The sequence below is a fragment of the Drosophila teissieri genome, chromosome 3L (genome assembly GCF_016746235.2).
Source record: "Drosophila teissieri strain GT53w chromosome 3L, Prin_Dtei_1.1, whole genome shotgun sequence".
In the NCBI taxonomy this organism is placed as follows: domain Eukaryota; kingdom Metazoa; phylum Arthropoda; class Insecta; order Diptera; family Drosophilidae; genus Drosophila; species Drosophila teissieri.
Genome location: NC_053031.1, coordinates 17,604,140 through 17,622,712, shown reverse-complemented (window position 1 = coordinate 17,622,712; position 18,573 = coordinate 17,604,140). Strand labels below are relative to the sequence as shown.

General features: G+C 41.8%; 5 protein-coding genes across 7 annotated transcripts; 2 read left to right on the top strand and 3 right to left on the bottom strand.

The window, feature by feature from the left end:
- Positions 1 to 219: 219 nt before the first annotated feature.
- On the bottom strand, positions 220 to 8,982 carry LOC122617348 (multiple inositol polyphosphate phosphatase 1). Of its 2 annotated transcripts, none has more exons than XM_043793182.1 (6): positions 8,837 to 8,982; positions 2,293 to 2,551; positions 1,668 to 1,904; positions 1,358 to 1,599; positions 1,158 to 1,230; positions 220 to 1,101 (listed from the first exon to the last, which is right to left on the bottom strand). In XM_043793182.1, exons 2-6 carry the CDS (start codon positions 2,545 to 2,547, stop codon positions 505 to 507), a joined length of 1,404 nt encoding a protein of 467 aa, XP_043649117.1. In that variant the 5' UTR covers positions 2,548 to 2,551; positions 8,837 to 8,982; the 3' UTR covers positions 220 to 504. The 2 variants fall into 2 exon arrangements, with proteins under 2 accessions (XP_043649117.1, XP_043649119.1); XM_043793184.1 differs by lacking the exon at positions 8,837 to 8,982 and adding an exon at positions 2,748 to 2,765.
- Positions 3,450 to 4,006, top strand: LOC122617349 (cytochrome b-c1 complex subunit 10). The gene is made up of 2 exons (XM_043793185.1): positions 3,450 to 3,610; positions 3,748 to 4,006. Exons 1-2 carry the CDS (start codon positions 3,531 to 3,533, stop codon positions 3,887 to 3,889), a joined length of 222 nt encoding a protein of 73 aa, XP_043649120.1. The 5' UTR covers positions 3,450 to 3,530; the 3' UTR covers positions 3,890 to 4,006.
- A 1,806-nt stretch (positions 8,983 to 10,788) lies between the features above and the next one.
- Positions 10,789 to 12,432, top strand: LOC122616669 (endothelial differentiation-related factor 1 homolog). Its single transcript, XM_043792206.1, is given in 4 exon segments — positions 10,789 to 11,157; positions 11,259 to 11,382; positions 11,602 to 11,762; positions 12,151 to 12,432. Coding segments are annotated over 3 exon segments (567 nt in total). The 5' UTR covers positions 10,789 to 11,157.
- Positions 12,433 to 12,535: 103 nt separating this feature from the next.
- On the bottom strand, positions 12,536 to 17,080 carry LOC122616667 (nuclear RNA export factor 2). Of its 2 annotated transcripts, XM_043792204.1 has the most exons (8): positions 16,909 to 17,080; positions 16,448 to 16,736; positions 15,923 to 16,378; positions 15,732 to 15,869; positions 15,517 to 15,663; positions 15,311 to 15,412; positions 14,104 to 15,234; positions 12,536 to 14,036 (listed from the first exon to the last, which is right to left on the bottom strand). In XM_043792204.1, exons 2-8 carry the CDS (start codon positions 16,691 to 16,693, stop codon positions 13,731 to 13,733), a joined length of 2,526 nt encoding a protein of 841 aa, XP_043648139.1. In that variant the 5' UTR covers positions 16,694 to 16,736; positions 16,909 to 17,080; the 3' UTR covers positions 12,536 to 13,730. The 2 variants fall into 2 exon arrangements, with proteins under 2 accessions (XP_043648139.1, XP_043648138.1); XM_043792203.1 differs by lacking the exon at positions 16,909 to 17,080 and having other exon boundaries at positions 16,448 to 16,765.
- A 125-nt stretch (positions 17,081 to 17,205) lies between these two features.
- LOC122616668 (survival motor neuron protein) lies at positions 17,206 to 18,087 on the bottom strand. The gene has a single exon (XM_043792205.1). The coding sequence runs from the start codon at positions 17,977 to 17,979 to the stop codon at positions 17,293 to 17,295; it is 687 nt and encodes a 228-aa protein (XP_043648140.1). The 5' UTR covers positions 17,980 to 18,087; the 3' UTR covers positions 17,206 to 17,292.
- Between the last annotated feature and the right edge of the window lie 486 nt (positions 18,088 to 18,573).

Sequence of the window (18,573 nt, the reverse complement as noted above, 5' to 3'; positions counted from 1 at the left end):
ATGAATCAGTTTAAAAATATAAAAAAAAAAATATAAAACTGACAAGCAATTTTATTAAATTGCAAGCACGGTTGATAATTTGTGTTTTATAATCCCACTGTACTGCTGAAAGCGCCATCTAGCGCTCGCTTATACTTGCATATACATTCTACATGCATTATACATTATACATGAAGTAGTTTCGTTGGCGCCAAATAAGTAAAAGTTCAAACCGCAATCTCATTTTAAGGACTCATTTTATTCAGTTAATATAAAGCTATTTCTGACTGCAGCGCCATCCACGTTCAGTAAGCGTATAGAAAAATCGTTAATTTGAATATTTCAGTATCTGGAAGTGTGTTTTGGTGTGGTGTGACTTTTCGACTGAGTGAAGAATTGTGCTGTTGCTGGATTAAAAGTAAAAAATCTAAATCGAAAAATACTTGACTGACATCCGCCGCGAGGCGACCCTCCATTTGGTACGAAATTTGTACATTACGAGTTAAAAACTATTCTAATTGAAAGTTAGTGCATTAAGTAGACCAGCATGGCGGCGAGCGTGGTGGCCAGAAGCCCGGTAACTCCGGATCCCAGCGATGGAGCACCTCCCGTCCGGCAGTAGTATTCCCCGCAGTCCGCGTCCGCAATGTTCTTGTACTTCTCGAGGACATCGGACCACTTGCACAGGCCCACACTGCACCAGTCCAGCTGCACGGCCTGCTGGTTGAGGAAGAAGACCACCTTCTCGCGGTCCAAGTCCGCCGGACAGTCGTACTTCACCGCCACGAAATTGGAGGCAAACGGATCGATCAGGCTGCTCTTCCAACGGCGGCTCGTCAGACTATCGTAGTTGTCCGCCCTCAACTTGATGTCGTCCTTCTGGATTCCCAGCGCAGTAATCAGGGTCAGGAGGCCCGTCGAGTGGCCAAAGTGAGCCACCACATGTGGCGACACCGGGTTGCTCAGGTGGGTGAGCAGGTCCTGCACCAGTCGGCAGTTGAGATGCGCGTTTTCCGGGAATCCATACCCCGATCCGTAGTAGTACTTCAGATCCTCCAGGTACTCAAAGACCGTTACTTGCTCCGGCAGGAAGGCGCCGCACCAGACGCTGTTGCGGTCCACCTGTAATTCGCAGTTGACCAATTAACTTCTCTACGAGTTCCTCGGAAAACACTCACATTCCACGCCTGCTCATAGCGGCACATGTCGTACATCAGCTTGATGTCCGCTTCCTCCAGGGTGTAAAGGAAACTGGGTACGAAAAAGAGCATTTCTGAGATCGATTCTACTGAATAACACTATAAAGTATTGGTAAGGATCTTTCCAGAGATAGATCATTGCCAAGGAAATCCCATTACTTTTCAATTTGAAAACTTACCCCAATCGAGTTGAAATTTCTGCCAAGGTGTCGTTGTACAGCTTAGACTGATGGAACTTGTAGTACTCAGAGCCCTCATCCTTATAGTTCACATTCTTGAAGGATGAGCAATAGTCATAAGGACGCAGCAGCAGGTCCTGCTTGGGAATCTCAACGGGATGAGCTTCGTTTTGGGAACCGAAGAGACCCTCGGCGAAAGCCTTGAAGCTTTCTGTGGTGCGCTGGGTGTCCGTGTGACGGAACTGGTGGAAAATAGTTGCAAATAAGTATATGTACATTTTGTATGTGAGCTATCCGTAATGGAACTCACCTGGTAATAGGTATCGTTATAGGTTGGGGGCAGCACACTGGGGTAGTAGCGCTGGTACAGCTTGGCCGTGCCCCTGAGATCCTCGTAACCCTGGGCGGTCAGATACTCCTCCATGTCGGGCGTTATGCTGCTGTTCCACTTCCACAGCTTGATGGCAATCAAGTCCGTCTGGCACAGGGCATCCGTTTCGGGCTTGGTCCTGGCCACTTGGTAGTTCTTTACGATGAGGTCGCGCAGCTATAAACGATTTTTTATAAATATTTCATTGAGCTACTTCATCGAATTTACAAAATCAAATTAAAGGCCATTTGCTTTTGAATGGCTGTTACTTGTGCTGCAAACAAATGATATGTTTGTAAAAATTACAACGTCGTAAACTTTATAGTCATAGCTCATATTTGTTGGCAATAAAACGTTTCCTAAGTGGGCAGCTTGACTTATAATGAATTATCGTTTTCAGCCAAGTTCTTTGAAGCTTGTAATTTACTGAATAAATTAATAGGTTTCACTTTCGCGATAAAAAGATTACACTCAGAAAAATGCAAGGGCTATAAAACTATTGGAGCTTTGACGGAGAGTAAAAGTCTTTTCTTCATTTTTTGCAAACCATAGCTGTGGAACTCACCTCGGCCACCCTGGTGGCCTTTTTGATCATGCTCTTCTTGGGCAGCCGTGTGCCGTGCCTGTGGAAGATCCACATCTTCTGGGGCTGGCAGCCGGGCACCAGGTACTGCTTGTCGATGTCCGTGCCCTTGACGATCTGGTAGGCGGTCTTCGAGGAGAACTGGCGGGTCTGGAGGCGGGAGGTGTCCTTGCTGAAGCAGTAGTCATCTTGGGCGATGGCCACCAGTGGCAGCAGTAGCAAAATCAGCAGGCGCATAGCTCTGGGGAAATTCAGACGGAAATGGAGGATAGAGTCAGCTGAGAGGCGGCAAAAGGGTTGCGCGAACATTTAACGGGCCCAGCCTTCGCTTGGGCGCATATCCTTGAACTGTCGTCCTGTCCACTGGCTGCCTGACTGTGGCTGCCCTAATGGACACGACGAGTGTCATATGTGAAGGCCTGCTGGAAGCCACCCACCTCAGACAGCGGAAAGGTGTGGCATTTAAATTGCTTCGCTGGCGTCTGGCAAGGAACTTGGCAAGACAATCTGGGAGGGGCCACAGAATCGAATCGTATGGAAATCCAGTCGGAGTTCGGAAGAAATGCCAGCACACACGCACCCACACTGGGAACAAAATACCACTCTAATCTAAGGTATCTATTACAATTTGGGCAACCTCGTCCAATTTAATTCAAGATGTATTTAAAAATTTGTATTCCATCACCAATCCATAAGGATTTTGCAACTTTATAAAAACGTATTTATAGTTTCTCCTTTATTGTCCAAGATATCACTCTTCCTCGTTTTTCTGAGTGCAGCGACACGCCGCCAAGAACTAACCTAACTCTGGCCCTGAAAATTAGGCTAATGATTCGCGCTTGGCCCTGCTAACAAATTGCTGCAGTTCTAGTCCTCCACGTGGCTGGCTTTAGTCATCAGCCGAAGTCCATCAAGCGAACTCCAACCCCTGTCTCCACCTTCACACTCCTTTCCCAATTAGGTCAGGCCAACAAGTTGGGATTGCTCATAGATTGCTCATAAAAGATTGTAATGTTTCAATTTAGTGCCCGCATCCGACATTGATTAATCAATCCCTTTTGCAGGGAATTTCGATGGGTATACAATAGCTCATTAGCGTCTTGTAATTCGAACTGACTTCGGAGATAGTTATAATATAAATTTTGGAGTGACAAGCTGGCCCGACACGTTACTTCTAAAATTCGATATCAAGCAAAGTACTTTCAGAATCTAAAATCACAATGAGTTTAAAGAAAAAAGCGTGTGGCCTATGGTGCAGGCACAAACCTACGGAAAACCAGAAAGCATTGGCCTTAGCCTTGTAAGTGCGAAGATAAAGCAGAAGTACAGTACGCACCAAAGGACGAAAGATACCCAGAGTTGCATTCTGAGCAGAGTTGCCAGCCTGACTTAAGAAGCTCATACAGTATTGTTATTAATATTTTCTCATGTCCACAGCGCACCATCAGCCGCCACCTTTGGGCTGGCTGCAGCATTGGCTGTTGTTTATTATACCGATTGGAAAGTAATTGCCGGATGGATTCCCCTATACAATACCAAGTTTCCCAAGCCCGAAGATCCAAAGAAAAAAAATAAATAGGAAATGAACGCTGCAGCATCACTTATTTTTAGTCTCTATGGTTGAACAAAATCGTACTCTCGAAGATCGTGCCTTTTGGGGAAAATTATTCAAATAAACGGTTTTACTGGTTTTCAATGTTTTCTATGTATTTTCGGTGCCTTTTGCGGTTTAATGTTGCTTATATTTTGGAAATGCATTTGGAACACGCGTCCAAACAAAATAAATGCTCTGCCAGTCAAAACACAAATGGAAAGAACAACAAATAAATTGTTGCCGCAGCACCAGAAATAGATGATCCAAAAACCACCCGAAAGCCCCTTAATCCAAAAAACTACATCTTCGAAAGAAATTTGGGGTTTTTTGTGTTTACGGATTCGACCCCATCGATCGCTGGTAAATGCAGTTAGGCAACCTGTTGCACTGATGGTATGGTAAATAAATAAATATCATGGATATGCGATGCTTGTACACAGAAATAAATTATGCATATTAAATATTATATAAATAAAAGAACAGCATTTGATCGAATCAATTTCTGTATAAATATACAAACATTTAAGTACCACGTCTCAAGCAATTATGCATTGTCTTGTTTCCCAAGCATAATATACGGAATATATTGTATTTATTTTGAGCTCATCGTACCATTGCCTTAGTTTTTCTCTCTGTGCAGCTGTGACGTCAGTGGCATAGCATTGACAGCTGCAATTAGCTTGTGAAATTTCCAATTACATATTCCATGTGCGGAAGGCCAAAAAGCGATCTGACACACGCATCTAATTTTGCTGCCTCCAGTGCCATCTTTGCATTTTCAAGTGCAAATAATTGCCTCACATTCCCATCGCATCCAGCGGATTGGTTGCACTTTTCTAGCGCTACAGATACTTCAGATATTTCCCGATATTTCAGACGATCTGCTATCTGAGACCCCCTCCTTGGGCAGTCCCCTAATCAATTGAATGCCCCTCCTTTGTTTGCATTTGCAACCCATGCCATCCCATCGGCATTTTTCTAGTTTTGTGTTTTCTCAATGCGAAATTAAAATTCCAATTTGGCTGCCATCTCGTGTTTACTTAGCTGGCTTTTATGAACTGGGCGGGCAATTTGCTGCCAACCCCTTTCGTTTGTAAAACAGATTCGCCAACTCGGAAAACTAATTTGATCTGTGAGTTATATTTAATATATTGTATATTCCCCTAATGTTCTCTATAGAAGTGTTCGTGACATTCGGCTAATTTGCCTATTGTGTACATATAGGGAATCGCCTCATTATACACGAGACATATTGCGATCATATTCAATGTGGCATATTAATAAGTGGACTGTCTATCGAATAGGGATTTTTAATTGAATAACAAATGGGATTTTCATCAGTATTGTTAGTGAATATTAGTTTTTTTGAAATATACTTTTGTTTCGGTGTAGTCTTTGCCTCTCAATAAATTTGTAGTTCTTATATTTCTAGAGATCTGCCCTCGTGCTGGTTTCATTTGTGAATTTATTTTTTTTAGAGCATAGAACATAAATCAAAACAGAAATATATTTGGCTGCCGTTTTTTGCTGTTTCCACTTTGCCTAATTTATAGACGTGTTTTTCTCTAATTTTTCTTTTGGTCAGTCTGCAGCACAAGTCATTGCCAGTGACTCAAAATCCAATTCATCATTCCACCAATTGATTTTTCCAGCACACACTGATCGATCTGGGATCGTTGAACCCTTACGGGGAAATTGAATAATTTCGATTACGAAACTATTCGGAGATGTGGAGCAGTGAATGCGCAGATACTTGCATCAATTGCTGGCCAAGTTAATTGATCACACACGCAAACAGCTGGCGAGAGCTTTTCGCGCTGTTCGCTAGCGGTTTTCACAGCTGCCCGCGAATATAGTCGCCCAAAAAGAAGATTGGAAAGAAGTGTAGAATGCTAAAATCAAAGATGCGCAACTACTGTGCATATTAATTAGCGAATGTGTGCGAAAGGCGAATGCCAGGTCGACCAGACCAATTATCGTAATGATGCTCAAGCGCAATTCACTTAAAATCCCCGACACGTCCCCTTCCAATGGCGCATATTCATGCACACCACATAAAGCGAAATATTACACAGTCCTCTGGTATATACATATAGTATGTTGGTACTTATGGACAGTCTTGGGCGACCGGAACATCCATGTTCCGAGCATAACATAAAAAACATTGGGACATTGGGCCATAGGCCATCGGAAGACAAGGCCACCATCTAGTTAATATGCAGACGTCGAATTCCTCCGGGAAAGCGGCGTTTGGAGCCCCGGATAATAGTTCTTGGACTGCCTTTAGGAATCTTTAATTAAATGCGATAGCCGAAAATTGGCTGGGCACATTAAGTACTTAATTTATCACCCAGGGCCCAAGGCGACCTTCCCCATTACAATTCCGATGGATCTGTGGGATCTCCGGTCTGGTCTGTGTGATTGTTTGGTTGGAAAATATTTTAAAATATGCCGCCTGCTTGACCTCAGCGTGACAAGTGGGAAGTGGGAAGTGAGGAGGGGAATGCTGCTTGGAATTTTGAAAGAGTTTCCAAAAGTATTTTCGGGGATAGTTCTTTGGCAGGCGGAATATCTGACGTCGGTCGCATTTCGAATGGCGTCTTTCCCAATGATATAAATATGTACGTATGTATACGAATTCACTAATGCCCATTCAAAATCGAGAACAGTGCCGACTATTTTCGATGGCAAACAAGGAAGCCAAAGGAATATAATGGAAAGTGTTTCGGTTAAGGTTAAGTGAGCAATGGCGAATGCCAAAATGATTTTGGCACCGTTTCAAGAGTGAACAACTTTTGACAAATTCTGCAATTTATTTGAGGCGAGTGTGGTGATCGTGAGAATTTTCCTCTCTTTCGGTTTCTAAGTGTAAAAGTGGATAATTAAAGTCAAGCACATGAACTTATTTACACTGTGTAATCGTGCTATGTGCCCTATACATTTTTGAAAAGTTTTGTAAACTAAAAATTGTGCAATTTTAAAGGACTAGAACGGGAGAAGAACAATTTAAAAACTATATATCGAAACTTTTAAGAGCAAACAAACAATATGAGAATAAAATCACCGGATATCGTTAAAAAAAAAGATAAACACATGCCTGAAATAAAATTGGACTAATTTACTTAAGCCCATTAAAAATATGGTTCTTTGTCTGGGACTAAAATAGCTTGCGAACGTTAAAGTGATTAATATGAAGGATTTTGAGTACATTTTAATCTTTAATAGCTTTTGTCAATTATATATTGGTTTTGCAATTTTTAAAATGAGATAATGAACAACCGTCCCCGTTTGTAGAAGTAAATATATTTGCTTATATTTATTCTGAGATCAGAAGCCAAAGAACACGTTATTTACCTCTTCAATAGGGCCAAACAATTGCTTACAACTTGTGCAACCTGGCCAAAACGATTTGTACGGAGGGCAGATGAATAAACAGTGCTATGGAAACCAGCGACCAAATTTTCCAAGAGCAAAGTGATCGCAGCAGAGGAAAACGTAGAGAGGAAAAACAAGTTCGAGTCGTTGGCCTAAAACCGGTTTTCTCGGCCTCTCTTTTGGCCAAATGTTTGTTTGTTTTTTCATAGGTAGTTGGCCCACATAATGGGCCGACACTCACCCACGCCTCTCAGGTAGCAAAATGACAAGTATTGAAGCCGTCGACATATTCAAGCAGCAAAAACTCGCGGGAATTCCGCATATTTTCTAGGGCTGAGCCCCAGAAAACCCAGATTCGTATGTGAGTTAAAAGAAATTAAATATTTAATGTGTCCCCGCGGTCCTTGGACAGGGGAGTGGGCGAGTGGCGTGTCCAAGTAGTCGCGTGCCCACGGGGCCACTCATAAATCTGGTAATCCCCCCGAGAATTTCGGCATCAGGAAGTTGACCGACAAGACACTTGTTCCAACTATTTGTTTGCGTAATTTGCCTATCTTTGTGCTGCTATCCACTTAAAGTGCACGAACCCAGATTAATCTCCCTGCGCCGGAGACTTAATTATTTTAAGCGCGTTATTAAAACGCGTGCAAAACGCACTCGGCTCATTTGAGACACTCAGGTGATGCAAACGGCTGCCAGTTGCTAATTTGATTGCTCGACCAACGAAACGCGATTTGGCCACGAATTGTGGCAAAAAAAAGATTTGATTTTAGCCTAGAACGTTGAACCCATCATAGGGCTAACTGCACTGAAAGAAATTACGAAACCTGGTATAAAATGCAGAAAGAGTAGGTTTTGCTTCTTTTTAAAATTTTAGGAGAGAAAACGTAGTTGTAACCAATAAATTAAATATTGATGGGCAAACGGGAAAATGTTGTAGTTGCACAAACTAAAACTTCTTCTTTTTCTCAGTTTTCTTTTCGGCCCTTTGGCGAATAAAAAATAAAGTCTCACGCTGCGTGGAAATGGAGACCGAAAAAAACTAAGAAACAAGCAAAACCAAATTCGTTCCCAAAACTGATTAATGTAGACACCTCAAGTTTCCAGCCGTTTTCATTCATATGCAAAACGTCGAATGGTAACAATTTAATACTATATTATTTCGCTGAGCTCATCACGAAATCGAACGAAAAAAACAACAGAAATACGTTATTTGTTTAGCCGTTTGTTATACAACAATTATACGTAGATGACCGTCGAACAGGTTCCCCAAGCGGATTCCATCTAGAAATCTGTGACTGCGAATTACGAAAATAAACAGAAACCGCAGGTGCAACTGGGAAATATCTAATATTGATAGATGGAGTGCAGTCTAATGGATCAATTAAGTGCAATGTAATTGCCGCTGCCAAAATGATCGCGCGAATTTCTTGGCGCAAATTATGTGAATTTCGTTCTGAACAGACGACTGTTAATGCCTCATAAATTGTGCTCATGACATTATACCATAATTTAAAATTAGCGTAATTCTTGATGCGCTCACACACACACACACACCTATTTGGTAATTTAAATGCACTTGGTAAACAATTGAAGTTGGGCAGTTTTTTCCTTAACCGTTTTTCAAGCGACTTATCCGCTCACGACGTCGCGACCGCTGAACGCTCGAAATGAAACTGATGAAAACGCGCCCAAATCGCCTCCAAGTTGCCTCTTTCCCACGCGCTGCTCTCTGCTTTGCTCTGAGAAATGGAAATTACGCGATAAGAGATTACAATTTATAAACAATTTGCGCAGGTGGGGAACGGGAACCTCAGGTGAGATGAAGATAAGAACCAACGATAACTCAAATTATACTTAAGTAAAAAGGCCTCAACTACGATAATTAAGGACAACTGAAATCATAGTCCTAAATAATGTAATATAATCTCACTTTGTATATATAGGAACTTATTCTTAATGACTACAAATTTTTAAATCTACATACATATATAAAAATATTAGGAAATCTGAGTTACTTTAGGTATTTCAAACTCACAATTTTCATAAAAATCACGTTTTTATTCCAACATTTTATATTCATCTATTCATTTTCATATTTTAAATCAATATCTATATAGATATCTGAATAACCAGAAGTAACACAAACTATGTATATAATCTCAGTCAAACTGATTAAGTCCATAAATCGCTAATTGCGATTTTCTGTAAGTCACATGGCTTATCGTTATTCCAAAACAGTTTATATGAGCTTATCTAAACGTGATAATTTATAACCTAATTTATTTATTGCAGATCTCATAATAAAGCTTGTAAGTGCTTTGAATTTATTTTATTTTAATCTTTAATTGTCGCAGTTGAAATTTTGTTTTTAAGAAAAATTATAGATTGATTGAAAGTAATTAAAGTATAGCGTCACCCGATTAAACTAACAATAGCGAGCCCCAAAGTCCTCCTCCATCGATTTAGATTCAGACGTTCAAGTTTACTGCTTTGGCGGCACTAATCACATTTGCCTGATAACAACAAAACCTACAAGGAACTGTACCGCAGATCCTTAGTATAGATTTCACTTGAAATATCATCGGACTTCTCCTCCCGGCAGATAAGTAATTGGCGCAGAACTCGAACAATCTGTCTCTCTATGAAGATTACTGGCCGAATCGATAGGCTGATGACATTCTCAAGTGGCACCGATCCATTGTTGACACTTAAAAGCCGAATGAGTACGTAACTATGACGTTAGTCAAGGACTTACTTGCGTCCAAAGCCCAGGGCTTTTCTTTAAACTTCAAAAAAGCCCTTAGACCTCGTAAAAGTACTCAAAGTCGCACACTGCAATCTGGTAATGTATTGTTGCATTTGTTAGTGGGAACTTTATTAAAAACTCTTAAGGAGTAAGGCTCTTTTGATTGATTAAATATTAAATTGATTGATTGAAATTCAACAAAAATTAATTATATTGATTTCAAGAGCCTTGCATTAATCATATTGACTGCTATTTAGTTTATTTGAAATTTGAGGTAATAATATACGTGATATTCAAATGTTCTCATATACCCATTGTTTAAATTTAAAACCACTTTAAAACTTAAATATATATGACATTTGCACTAATAAACATTACACTTTACGAGTTTTTTCTGATAACCACTTCTATATATAGCACCTTCTATTCGCGTGTAAAGTAAAGAATTATTGTCTTAATTCGAATAAATGTATAAAATATTCTTATATTTTAAAAATCACTTACCAAATGTTAAAATGTCTTCATAATAGTGCAAAAAAAGATGGAGGAGTCGTGACTCCAAGATGTAAGATGTAAGACAAAATGTAAGAAAACTAAAAAATGTACAACTTTTTAAATATTGCCTGCAAAACTATCGATAGACGTCATCGCGCGGCTGCAGAATAACAGCTGATTTTGCTGATATCGAGTTACGATAGGCAAAGTTGTCAATTTGTTGCCATTAATGGCAATACAAAATATAAACAAACCACAAATGTTTATTTTTTCATGACTTATCCCATTAATTCCGTATAATTTGTTTTTTTTTATTTCTTGGATCCTTTTACTTAGTTGCCCCGGCTCATTAGTGTAAACAATGGAATAAAATTATACCCAAAAACAAAGCCAAACAATTTCAGAGATATTTTTAAGGATCATTTGATCCTATCCAAAATTGCAGGACTTTCAATCGCGCTGTTGAACTAATGCGGCAAATAGGATTTTTTAGTACAAAATCAGAGTTAGTCGACTACATACGCGGGCGGAGTGGCGTTTAACCATCTGGTAACACTGAATTAAAGATAGTTCTGGAATTTCGTAGTTTTAATTACTAATAAAAGCAGAGCAAAAGCAAAGCAAAGCAGCCAATGTAAGTTCCATCGGACGCAGCGAGTCAACGAGGCGATAAGTTCGGCAGTTTTCACTCATTACTTTTCATTTATCCGCGTCCACCACAAACCGACGAAAAAGATGTCGGACTGGGACTCTGTAACTGTTCTGCGGAAGAAGGCACCCAAATCGTCGACCCTAAAGACGGAATCGGCGGTCAACCAGGCGCGCCGCCAGGGAGTCGCCGTGGATACCCAACAGAAGTGTGAGTGCCGGCCAAATACCTCATGCTCCATTGAAGAGTGACCCCCTTTCGCGACCACACCACTGTCGTCTAACCTAGAATCGCCTCCTGCTGCATTGCGTGGCAATTCATTTGCTATTTGTGTCATCGTTCCGTCGATTTCACAATCGCAAGCAAACATTTCACGCTGCCTGTGGGACATCCCCTCTAGTAATGATCCAATCTAACCTTCTCGTACAGATGGTGCTGGCACCAACAAGCAGCATGTGACCACCAAGAACACTGCCAAACTGGACCGCGAGACCGAAGAGCTGCGCCACGACAAGATCCCCCTCGATGTGGGCAAGCTCATCCAGCAGGGACGCCAGGGCAAGGGCCTCAGTCAAAAGGACCTGGCAACTGTAGGTTCAATAATCATTTTGAAAAAACCATAAAACCATGAGATTTAAACTGGAATATTGCACTTATTGCATTGCATTGTAGAGAAAGAAATGATATCCAAGCTAAAGAGAGCCAGCTCGCACTTCATCGCTTTCTATTTATACCTTATTTGTTTTTAGTCTTTTTTTCAAACATTAGACTTTTACCAAATATTTGTAAAATCTCTAATTTATACAAAAAACTCACACTGGGAGGTAGCTTTCACCTCGACCAGTCTTTTAAATCCTCTTAAGATTAGATATTTACAATTAATTTGGTGACCTAACTTTCAATAAGTGGCACTTCAGTTCGGTTAAAGGAGCTTTAAATTATTTATTTCCTAATTAACTCGAACTTTATCTATTTTAGAAAATTTGCGAAAAGCAGCAAGTGGTAACCGACTACGAGGCCGGTCGCGGAATTCCAAACAACTTGATTCTGGGAAAAATGGAACGCGTTCTGGGCATAAAGCTGCGCGGCAAGGAGCGCGGCCAACCAATAGCGCCTCCCGGTAAGAAGTGAGACGATGCTGCCGCGTCCGCCGCCAGTGGTGCTCCTCACACGACCACCTCAGCACGCAGCGCCCGGCAACAGAACCATCAACACCCGGATTCTGGAGGCTGGAGCACTGTAAGCAGCAGACGCAAATGAAGCATTATCGGGAGGCTGGAGAACCAAATCAAATCGGGTCATACAGCAGCAGCTGCAGACGCAGCGAACACAGAAGCATACAAAACCGAAGATCTAACTAATCACCACTATGAGCGCCAATTTTGCAGTTTTTTGTCCAAGCCAAGGGGTTAGCGGAATTCGAAGCGCTTGCCACTTGCCAACCCCTTTACTGATAAATTAACCATTGTAATTACCCAAAACACATACAATCACACACAAGATGCACACAACCCGGAAACGGAAACGAAGACGGACGTGAAACGCAAAAGACTTATCTGATATTAACGCGCTCATAGCTTGGAGTAGTGTTATTCGTTCATTTTGGCATTAGAGTTTGTTTTGAAACTTGATCTAAGTTATGGAATTAAAACCAAGACATGAAAAGCATGAAAAACACTCGAATTTCTTTCAATCTTTTTTACACACATTCATTCATACCGAATTTGCATGAACCAACCATTACCATTCGGCTAAATCCATTAAGCAGACACATTAAATAATATATGAAAATTCTTAGAGCTTAGTCGGACTTTTCTCCTTTGTAATTTATCGTGTAAGGGTCTTGAACTGTGCGTTTACTAATGCATTATACATATTATACAAATACATATGCTAAATGTATTTAGAAACATTTTCTAGTCTACAAAATATTTAAATATTTAAGCGATGGCATTTTCTGAATGTTTATTTCCCACTGCCCAATCCCCATTCCTCCGCAGCTACGGATTTAAAGTCCAGGATATACAGCTCCCGTACGTGTGTAGAAAAGAGACTTCTCTTTGCAAGTGATTAATTCTTAATTATCAAATAAATGTTTTCGGCCATCTTACATTTTAATGGTAATCTAAGGTAGTTTTATTGGGGTGTCGAATTCGCAAAATAGGTTCAGTATTTTTAACAATGATGAAACACAAGTAACGAAAAACCGGTAAAACTTAAGTTTCCAGCAATATTGCAGATGTATGAAGCGCAAACACAGATAACATGAAACCACCACTTATTTAACCAAAATTTAAGACATTAAGAATGGGTATGGCAATCATTTCCATTCCGTTCGATTCTTTTAACTTCCTAAAGCAACAGGAACTAAAATAAAGTAATACAATGGTTCTTTGGCTATTAAATGCCTTTGAGTTCTAGAAAATTGGTTTGTAATTGCGAGTTTAAATTGTCATGATTAGCTTTAGAGGAAATTCTTAATCGATTGGCTACAACTATTTTTGGATTTACTTTGGTCAGTGAACAATATTTTCTATCAAGCTTTAGTTGGATGTATCCTAAGCGAAGGCTAAGTCTGGGATCTCGTGATTCGCGTTCTTCTGAATGAACAACTTTAGGGCTCGCTCAAAGTCCCAATCAGCTTCCTCCACAATCGCTGTGACCCAAGTGGAAATGAGCCCAGTTACCTCTTGAAACAGTAGCAATTTGTGATCCTTCACATCTACGGAGTCCTCTTCCACATGACGTTCACTTGAATCAGGATAATTCACACTGAAGGCGGTTCGCATTAATATTTTCGATGGATTCATTATGTGTAGACGTTCGTTGGCGATCTTTAGACGACGAGCTCTCTTACCCAAGCCCTAGAATATTACAAAAATAATTTATGTACTATCATCATAATACATAGCTAGTAATTTCATAACTTACCAAGTTCGCCACATCGAACTTGACCACAAACTGACGGCTAAAGCCCAGAAGGACACCACCAATATCAGATCTGATTCCGTGTCCGGTCCTAGTGCTAGGTGGCTCGTCCCGCAACAAACCAGTCACATAGATAACCGCCACTTTACCATCGTAGTGCATTACATCCGTCTGCAGGGAGTGAAAGTCGTGGGTGACCCGTGGCAGTTGCAACAAGATTTCCACGATATCAGAAGAGCCAAAGAACACGCCATCGCTTGCTTTGGAATAATCCTTGTTGCGAAGATTTCGTGCGTGCTTGTTGTATTTAGATATACGCTGCAATATCTTGGGAGTCTGGTGATTTTGAACCACGCTGTAGTTGCATGTTAGAGTAAAGAGCGAGTCTTCGGAGTAATACTTGTACAGATTATGACGAAGCTCATCGTTTTCGAACTCCCGGAGATAGTTTTTAAGAAAGCCACCCACCAACTCGTAGGCACCTGTATCGCAAAGAAAGTTCTTCTGCACCGACTGGCCGGGATTCGTCTGCAAGTCCACGCCATCCAAGGTGGTCAACTGTGGAAAAACCTCCTTCACGGCCTTGACATACTCGCTGGGAAGTTTGTAGTTGCGGCATAGTTTATTTCCGTGAAGTACCAGGGACTTAAGAGGCAAGTTTCCAAGACTGTTGATGTATGCCAGATCCTGAACCCAGTTGTGGCTGAGATCTACCGCTCGCAGGCAACCCATCATGCCAAGGACGTGGGCTCCATCCAGAACAAGGATCTTATTGTGGCACAAGCGGATCTCTGAACAGGTAGTCATGAACTTTCGCGATGCTACCGACAGTACGTAAGTCAAAATCTTTGGCGAGCTTAGAGACACCACCACGTCCTTTAGACATTCTTTATACTGAAACCGTGCGAGATTAAGCATTCGGTTCTGTGCCACATAACATTGTGACACAGCCTTCTGTATGCACTCCTCCGGATCGACGTGATGCTGCTTAAAGGTGCTCACATTCATACGTAGGTAGTAGCGAAAAATCCGATTGTCGGTCGGAATAGTCATCTCTAGGTTGCAATTTTTTACCAAATGTGCAATTTGATCAAAGCAGTTACGCACGAGGAAAACGTGCTCCGTGTTAATGTACTGAATTACACAATAAGGTATTGTAATAAGTTATTGTTCGCAAAAAACTGATGGAGAAACAAATTGGCAGACTCACCTTATAATAGCAGGGATAAAAGTTGCTGAGGGTCGGATCGAGCTTAATAAAGAAAAAGTCAAAGAACACCTCCTGGTTGAATTCTTCTATGGGATCGGGTATCTAAAATTATTCATATGTGTAAGTTGACTTGCACGATAATAATTGTTGGAGGATAGTAAAAGAAACATATCTGCAGATTTTTCGGGAATCAAAGGTCAACCCACCATAAAGGCATGCCAATGCTGGCTGTACTCAAACTCGGGCAACTTCCACTTGTTATTTGCATCAAGCCGCGCTCCATCTACTTCCAAATCGATCTCCACATCCAGAGGCGAAACGGACTTGTGCAGCATGTTAAAAGGCTTTCCATCCTGTGGAGCAGTTTAAAATCAGGAATTTGGTGACTTTTCAATAGGAAGACGACCTGTTCTGCACTCACCACTAACTGGAAGTTACTCTCCAGGGATCTAATGCTTCCCGGAAAGTTGGATGTCTTTACAATGGGGTTGTTCTCCAGTAGAAGTTCTCTGGCCCGGAATTGTTCCAGCGCGCGACACAAGCGCTCGGCCGACTTGATCTAGACAAGAAAATTTATACGGGATCTTTTTAAACCGGGAGAAGTCAACTCACCTTGTTGCCCCTTAAGTCGAGCAAGGCGTGGTCCACATTGGCGAGTAGCATCAGGGGTCGTACATCCCGAATGCGGTTGTTAGACAATATAACTCCGTTCAACCGTAAGCGTTCAGAGTCGTTGTGGACTATCACCTGACACACGTTCAAGAGGATACTCGGATTGGCCAGGCTTACCACAATGTTTTCGAACTCCGGATGACCTCCAAAATTGTCCAGATTAAGAAGTCCATCCACACCGTCTCTTTGAATCAATTGTTTCATCAGTCTGGTGACTACCCTTGCGATGTGGAGCGTTGGAGTTATTTGGTCTCGTCGGTACTGGGCCACGCCTAGTTGGATACTGATAGGAATGGAGGCGCCTCTTTCCAGATTGATGGACAGTCGCTGTTTGAAGAGATTATCAATGGCCGCCTTGCAGTTCCTGGCCAGTAGGGTATCCGCGTTCTTTCCACGCTGAAAATCAGGCAAGATTTATGAAGTTTAAATTCCATGTGTCGGGTGGTTGAGGAATGTGAAATCTACCTGGTAGAACACGGGAAAGAAGTCCGCCCCGTCTATCGCCTGGTATAAGGCATCCAGGATTATCTGTTCCGGATTTGGTGAGTATACTAGGCGGCCCTTATGGTGCACTGCGATCTCGATCCAATGGATACCCGGAACACGATCGCCGTAGCTACTGCAGTCGCTGAAGACCGTCGGATCCGGATAGTCCAGTTGGATGGGCACCGATCCATCGCCAAAGTCCAGGACTCTCATCTGGTTCGGCATTGCAAACGAGAAGAATTTACCACTTTTACTTCAAATCGTAAGCCTGCAAAATAAAGGATGCATATGACAGTGTTGAAAACGGACGGTAAAAAGATCCAAAACTTTATTTAAGGTCCGTTTGTTGACTTGGAATACTGTATACTCTTTTCGTCTCTATATCTCAATTTTAATCCATATAACATATATTAAGGAAATAATTAAAAAACGATACGTACTTAGAAAGTTATTAAAGATAATTTTTTTTTATATAATATAATATGAAAAGAATCTGCGACAGATCAATAGATCGATGTTTTCGTTTACTAATTTGTATATAGCCAGCTAAAATCAAGGTATTCTATCGAAGGGTAGGAATATTCCGTTACAAATTTTCCGAGAACTCAACCGCTCGCCACGAAATGTGTCACAGAACTGACTTTCTTAAGTGGCCATATGAAGTATCAACCAAAATTTCTGCCTGCCTCGGCTTTTTTTCCATTTAGCAATTGAAACGAGATCCCACCATATGGACATTGACTCTTTAACATAACAATATTTAATTGGTTTGTTCGCTTAATATCTACAAGACTTTAGAAAAGATGTGATGAGATGAGATGGAATTACTTCTTGGGTGTCTTCTTCTTGGCGCTAGTGGTGGTGCTGGCTTCTTTCTTTCCCTGGTAGAGGCCCGTATAATAGCCGGACATGTACCAGGCGGTGAGCATGGCCACGAAATCCTGCTCGGCACCGTCGCCTTGTCCGACAATCATGGGCGGTACTGGTGGCATGGGCGGCATAACCAGTCCCCCAGAGATCCTGCTCCTTCCGGAAGACTTGGGAGTCTTTGGATGACCACAAGCGACAGCGGATGACTTGGAGCGGCTCGGCTGCTCGTCCTCCTCCTTCTTGGCGACGAGGAACTGCTCTCGACGCACCCGCTTGCCCCAAGACGGCAGGAGGTCCAGGAGCAACACCTCCTGCTCGTTCTCATAGCCCAAATAGCGAATGACGCAGGTGCCCTTCTCCTCGTTAATAGACACCACGGCGCCCTCGTAGTCCAAACCATCCACGTAGGTGGCCCTGGCGTAGTCGCCCACCTTGAAGGACACCGGCTCCGGGCTGGCGGCCCCACCAGTGGCCGAGTCCTCGACAGCTTCTTCGTCGGCAGCGGCGTTCTCCTCCTCGCGTTTGTTGGTGGAATCTGCCAAACGGCGGGCCAGAGCTTCGCGGGCCAATCCCACCGACTCGTCGTACGTCTTCACCAACAGGGAATCATCCCACACCGCGGTGTTGGCCTCGTCGGACATCTTAGCTGCCAATCCTATCACGTTTTTAAAGGAAGAATCAAGCTTTGACTTTTTATGCGAATTTGCAGTGTGTTGGAAAGCGTGGGCTAATCACCCGCATTTCACAGCACTGACCAAAATACAACTATTGCTTAGAGATGGACAACGATTTAGATGGAAGAGCTATAATGTATACAGTTGTTTTGGGAATCCCGTTAATCTGAAATACTTTCTTATTTGAGCGCAGAAAGTGATATTTTAAGAATTAAAGTTAATATATATATTAATATATATATATTTCTCTTCCCTAACAAATACAATAAAATCAAAATAGTTGCACTTCGCACCTCATGGCCGGAAAATTTTTCAAATTTGAAGTACTGTTATGTTTTCATAAAGCATAAGATAGTATCGATAGCTATCAGCACACATCCTTCACACAACATAAACAAACAATTCCCTCGATCGTTGCGCGTTTAAAGCGAGATCCATAACTTTGTAACTCAATTTCAGAGGAATGGAGTAGTTGGTGTGCCGAATTTGCCTCGGGCATTGTGAAAACGTGTTCAATATTTTTAGAATTAAGCACGCCAATGTAGTTTCGAAAAGTGGAAA

What these genes read in the sequence shown, in the direction of transcription:
- LOC122617348 (XM_043793182.1), bottom strand. Translation starts at nt 2,547, where the DNA reads ATGCGCCTGCTGATTTTGCTACTGCTGCCACTGGTGGCCATCGCCCAA. An exon ending in AGGCCACCAGGGTGGCCGAG is followed by an intron (nt 1,905 to 2,292) that starts GTGAGTTCCACA and finishes AATCGTTTATAG; the next exon opens with CTGCGCGACCTCATCGTAAA. An exon ending in GCTATGAGCAGGCGTGGAAT is followed by an intron (nt 1,102 to 1,157) that starts GTGAGTGTTTTC and finishes TGCGAATTACAG; the next exon opens with GTGGACCGCAACAGCGTCTG.
- LOC122617349 (XM_043793185.1), top strand. Translation starts at nt 3,531, where the DNA reads ATGAGTTTAAAGAAAAAAGCGTGTGGCCTATGGTGCAGGCACAAACCT. An exon ending in AAAGCATTGGCCTTAGCCTT is followed by an intron (nt 3,611 to 3,747) that starts GTAAGTGCGAAG and finishes TCATGTCCACAG; the next exon opens with CGCACCATCAGCCGCCACCT.
- LOC122616667 (XM_043792204.1), bottom strand. Translation starts at nt 16,693, where the DNA reads ATGCCGAACCAGATGAGAGTCCTGGACTTTGGCGATGGATCGGTGCCC. An exon ending in TCTTTCCCGTGTTCTACCAG is followed by an intron (nt 16,379 to 16,447) that starts GTAGATTTCACA and finishes CCTGATTTTCAG; the next exon opens with CGTGGAAAGAACGCGGATAC. An exon ending in TTTATCCCTGCTATTATAAG is followed by an intron (nt 15,235 to 15,310) that starts GTGAGTCTGCCA and finishes TGTGTAATTCAG; the next exon opens with TACATTAACACGGAGCACGT.
- LOC122616668 (XM_043792205.1), bottom strand. Translation starts at nt 17,979, where the DNA reads ATGTCCGACGAGGCCAACACCGCGGTGTGGGATGATTCCCTGTTGGTG.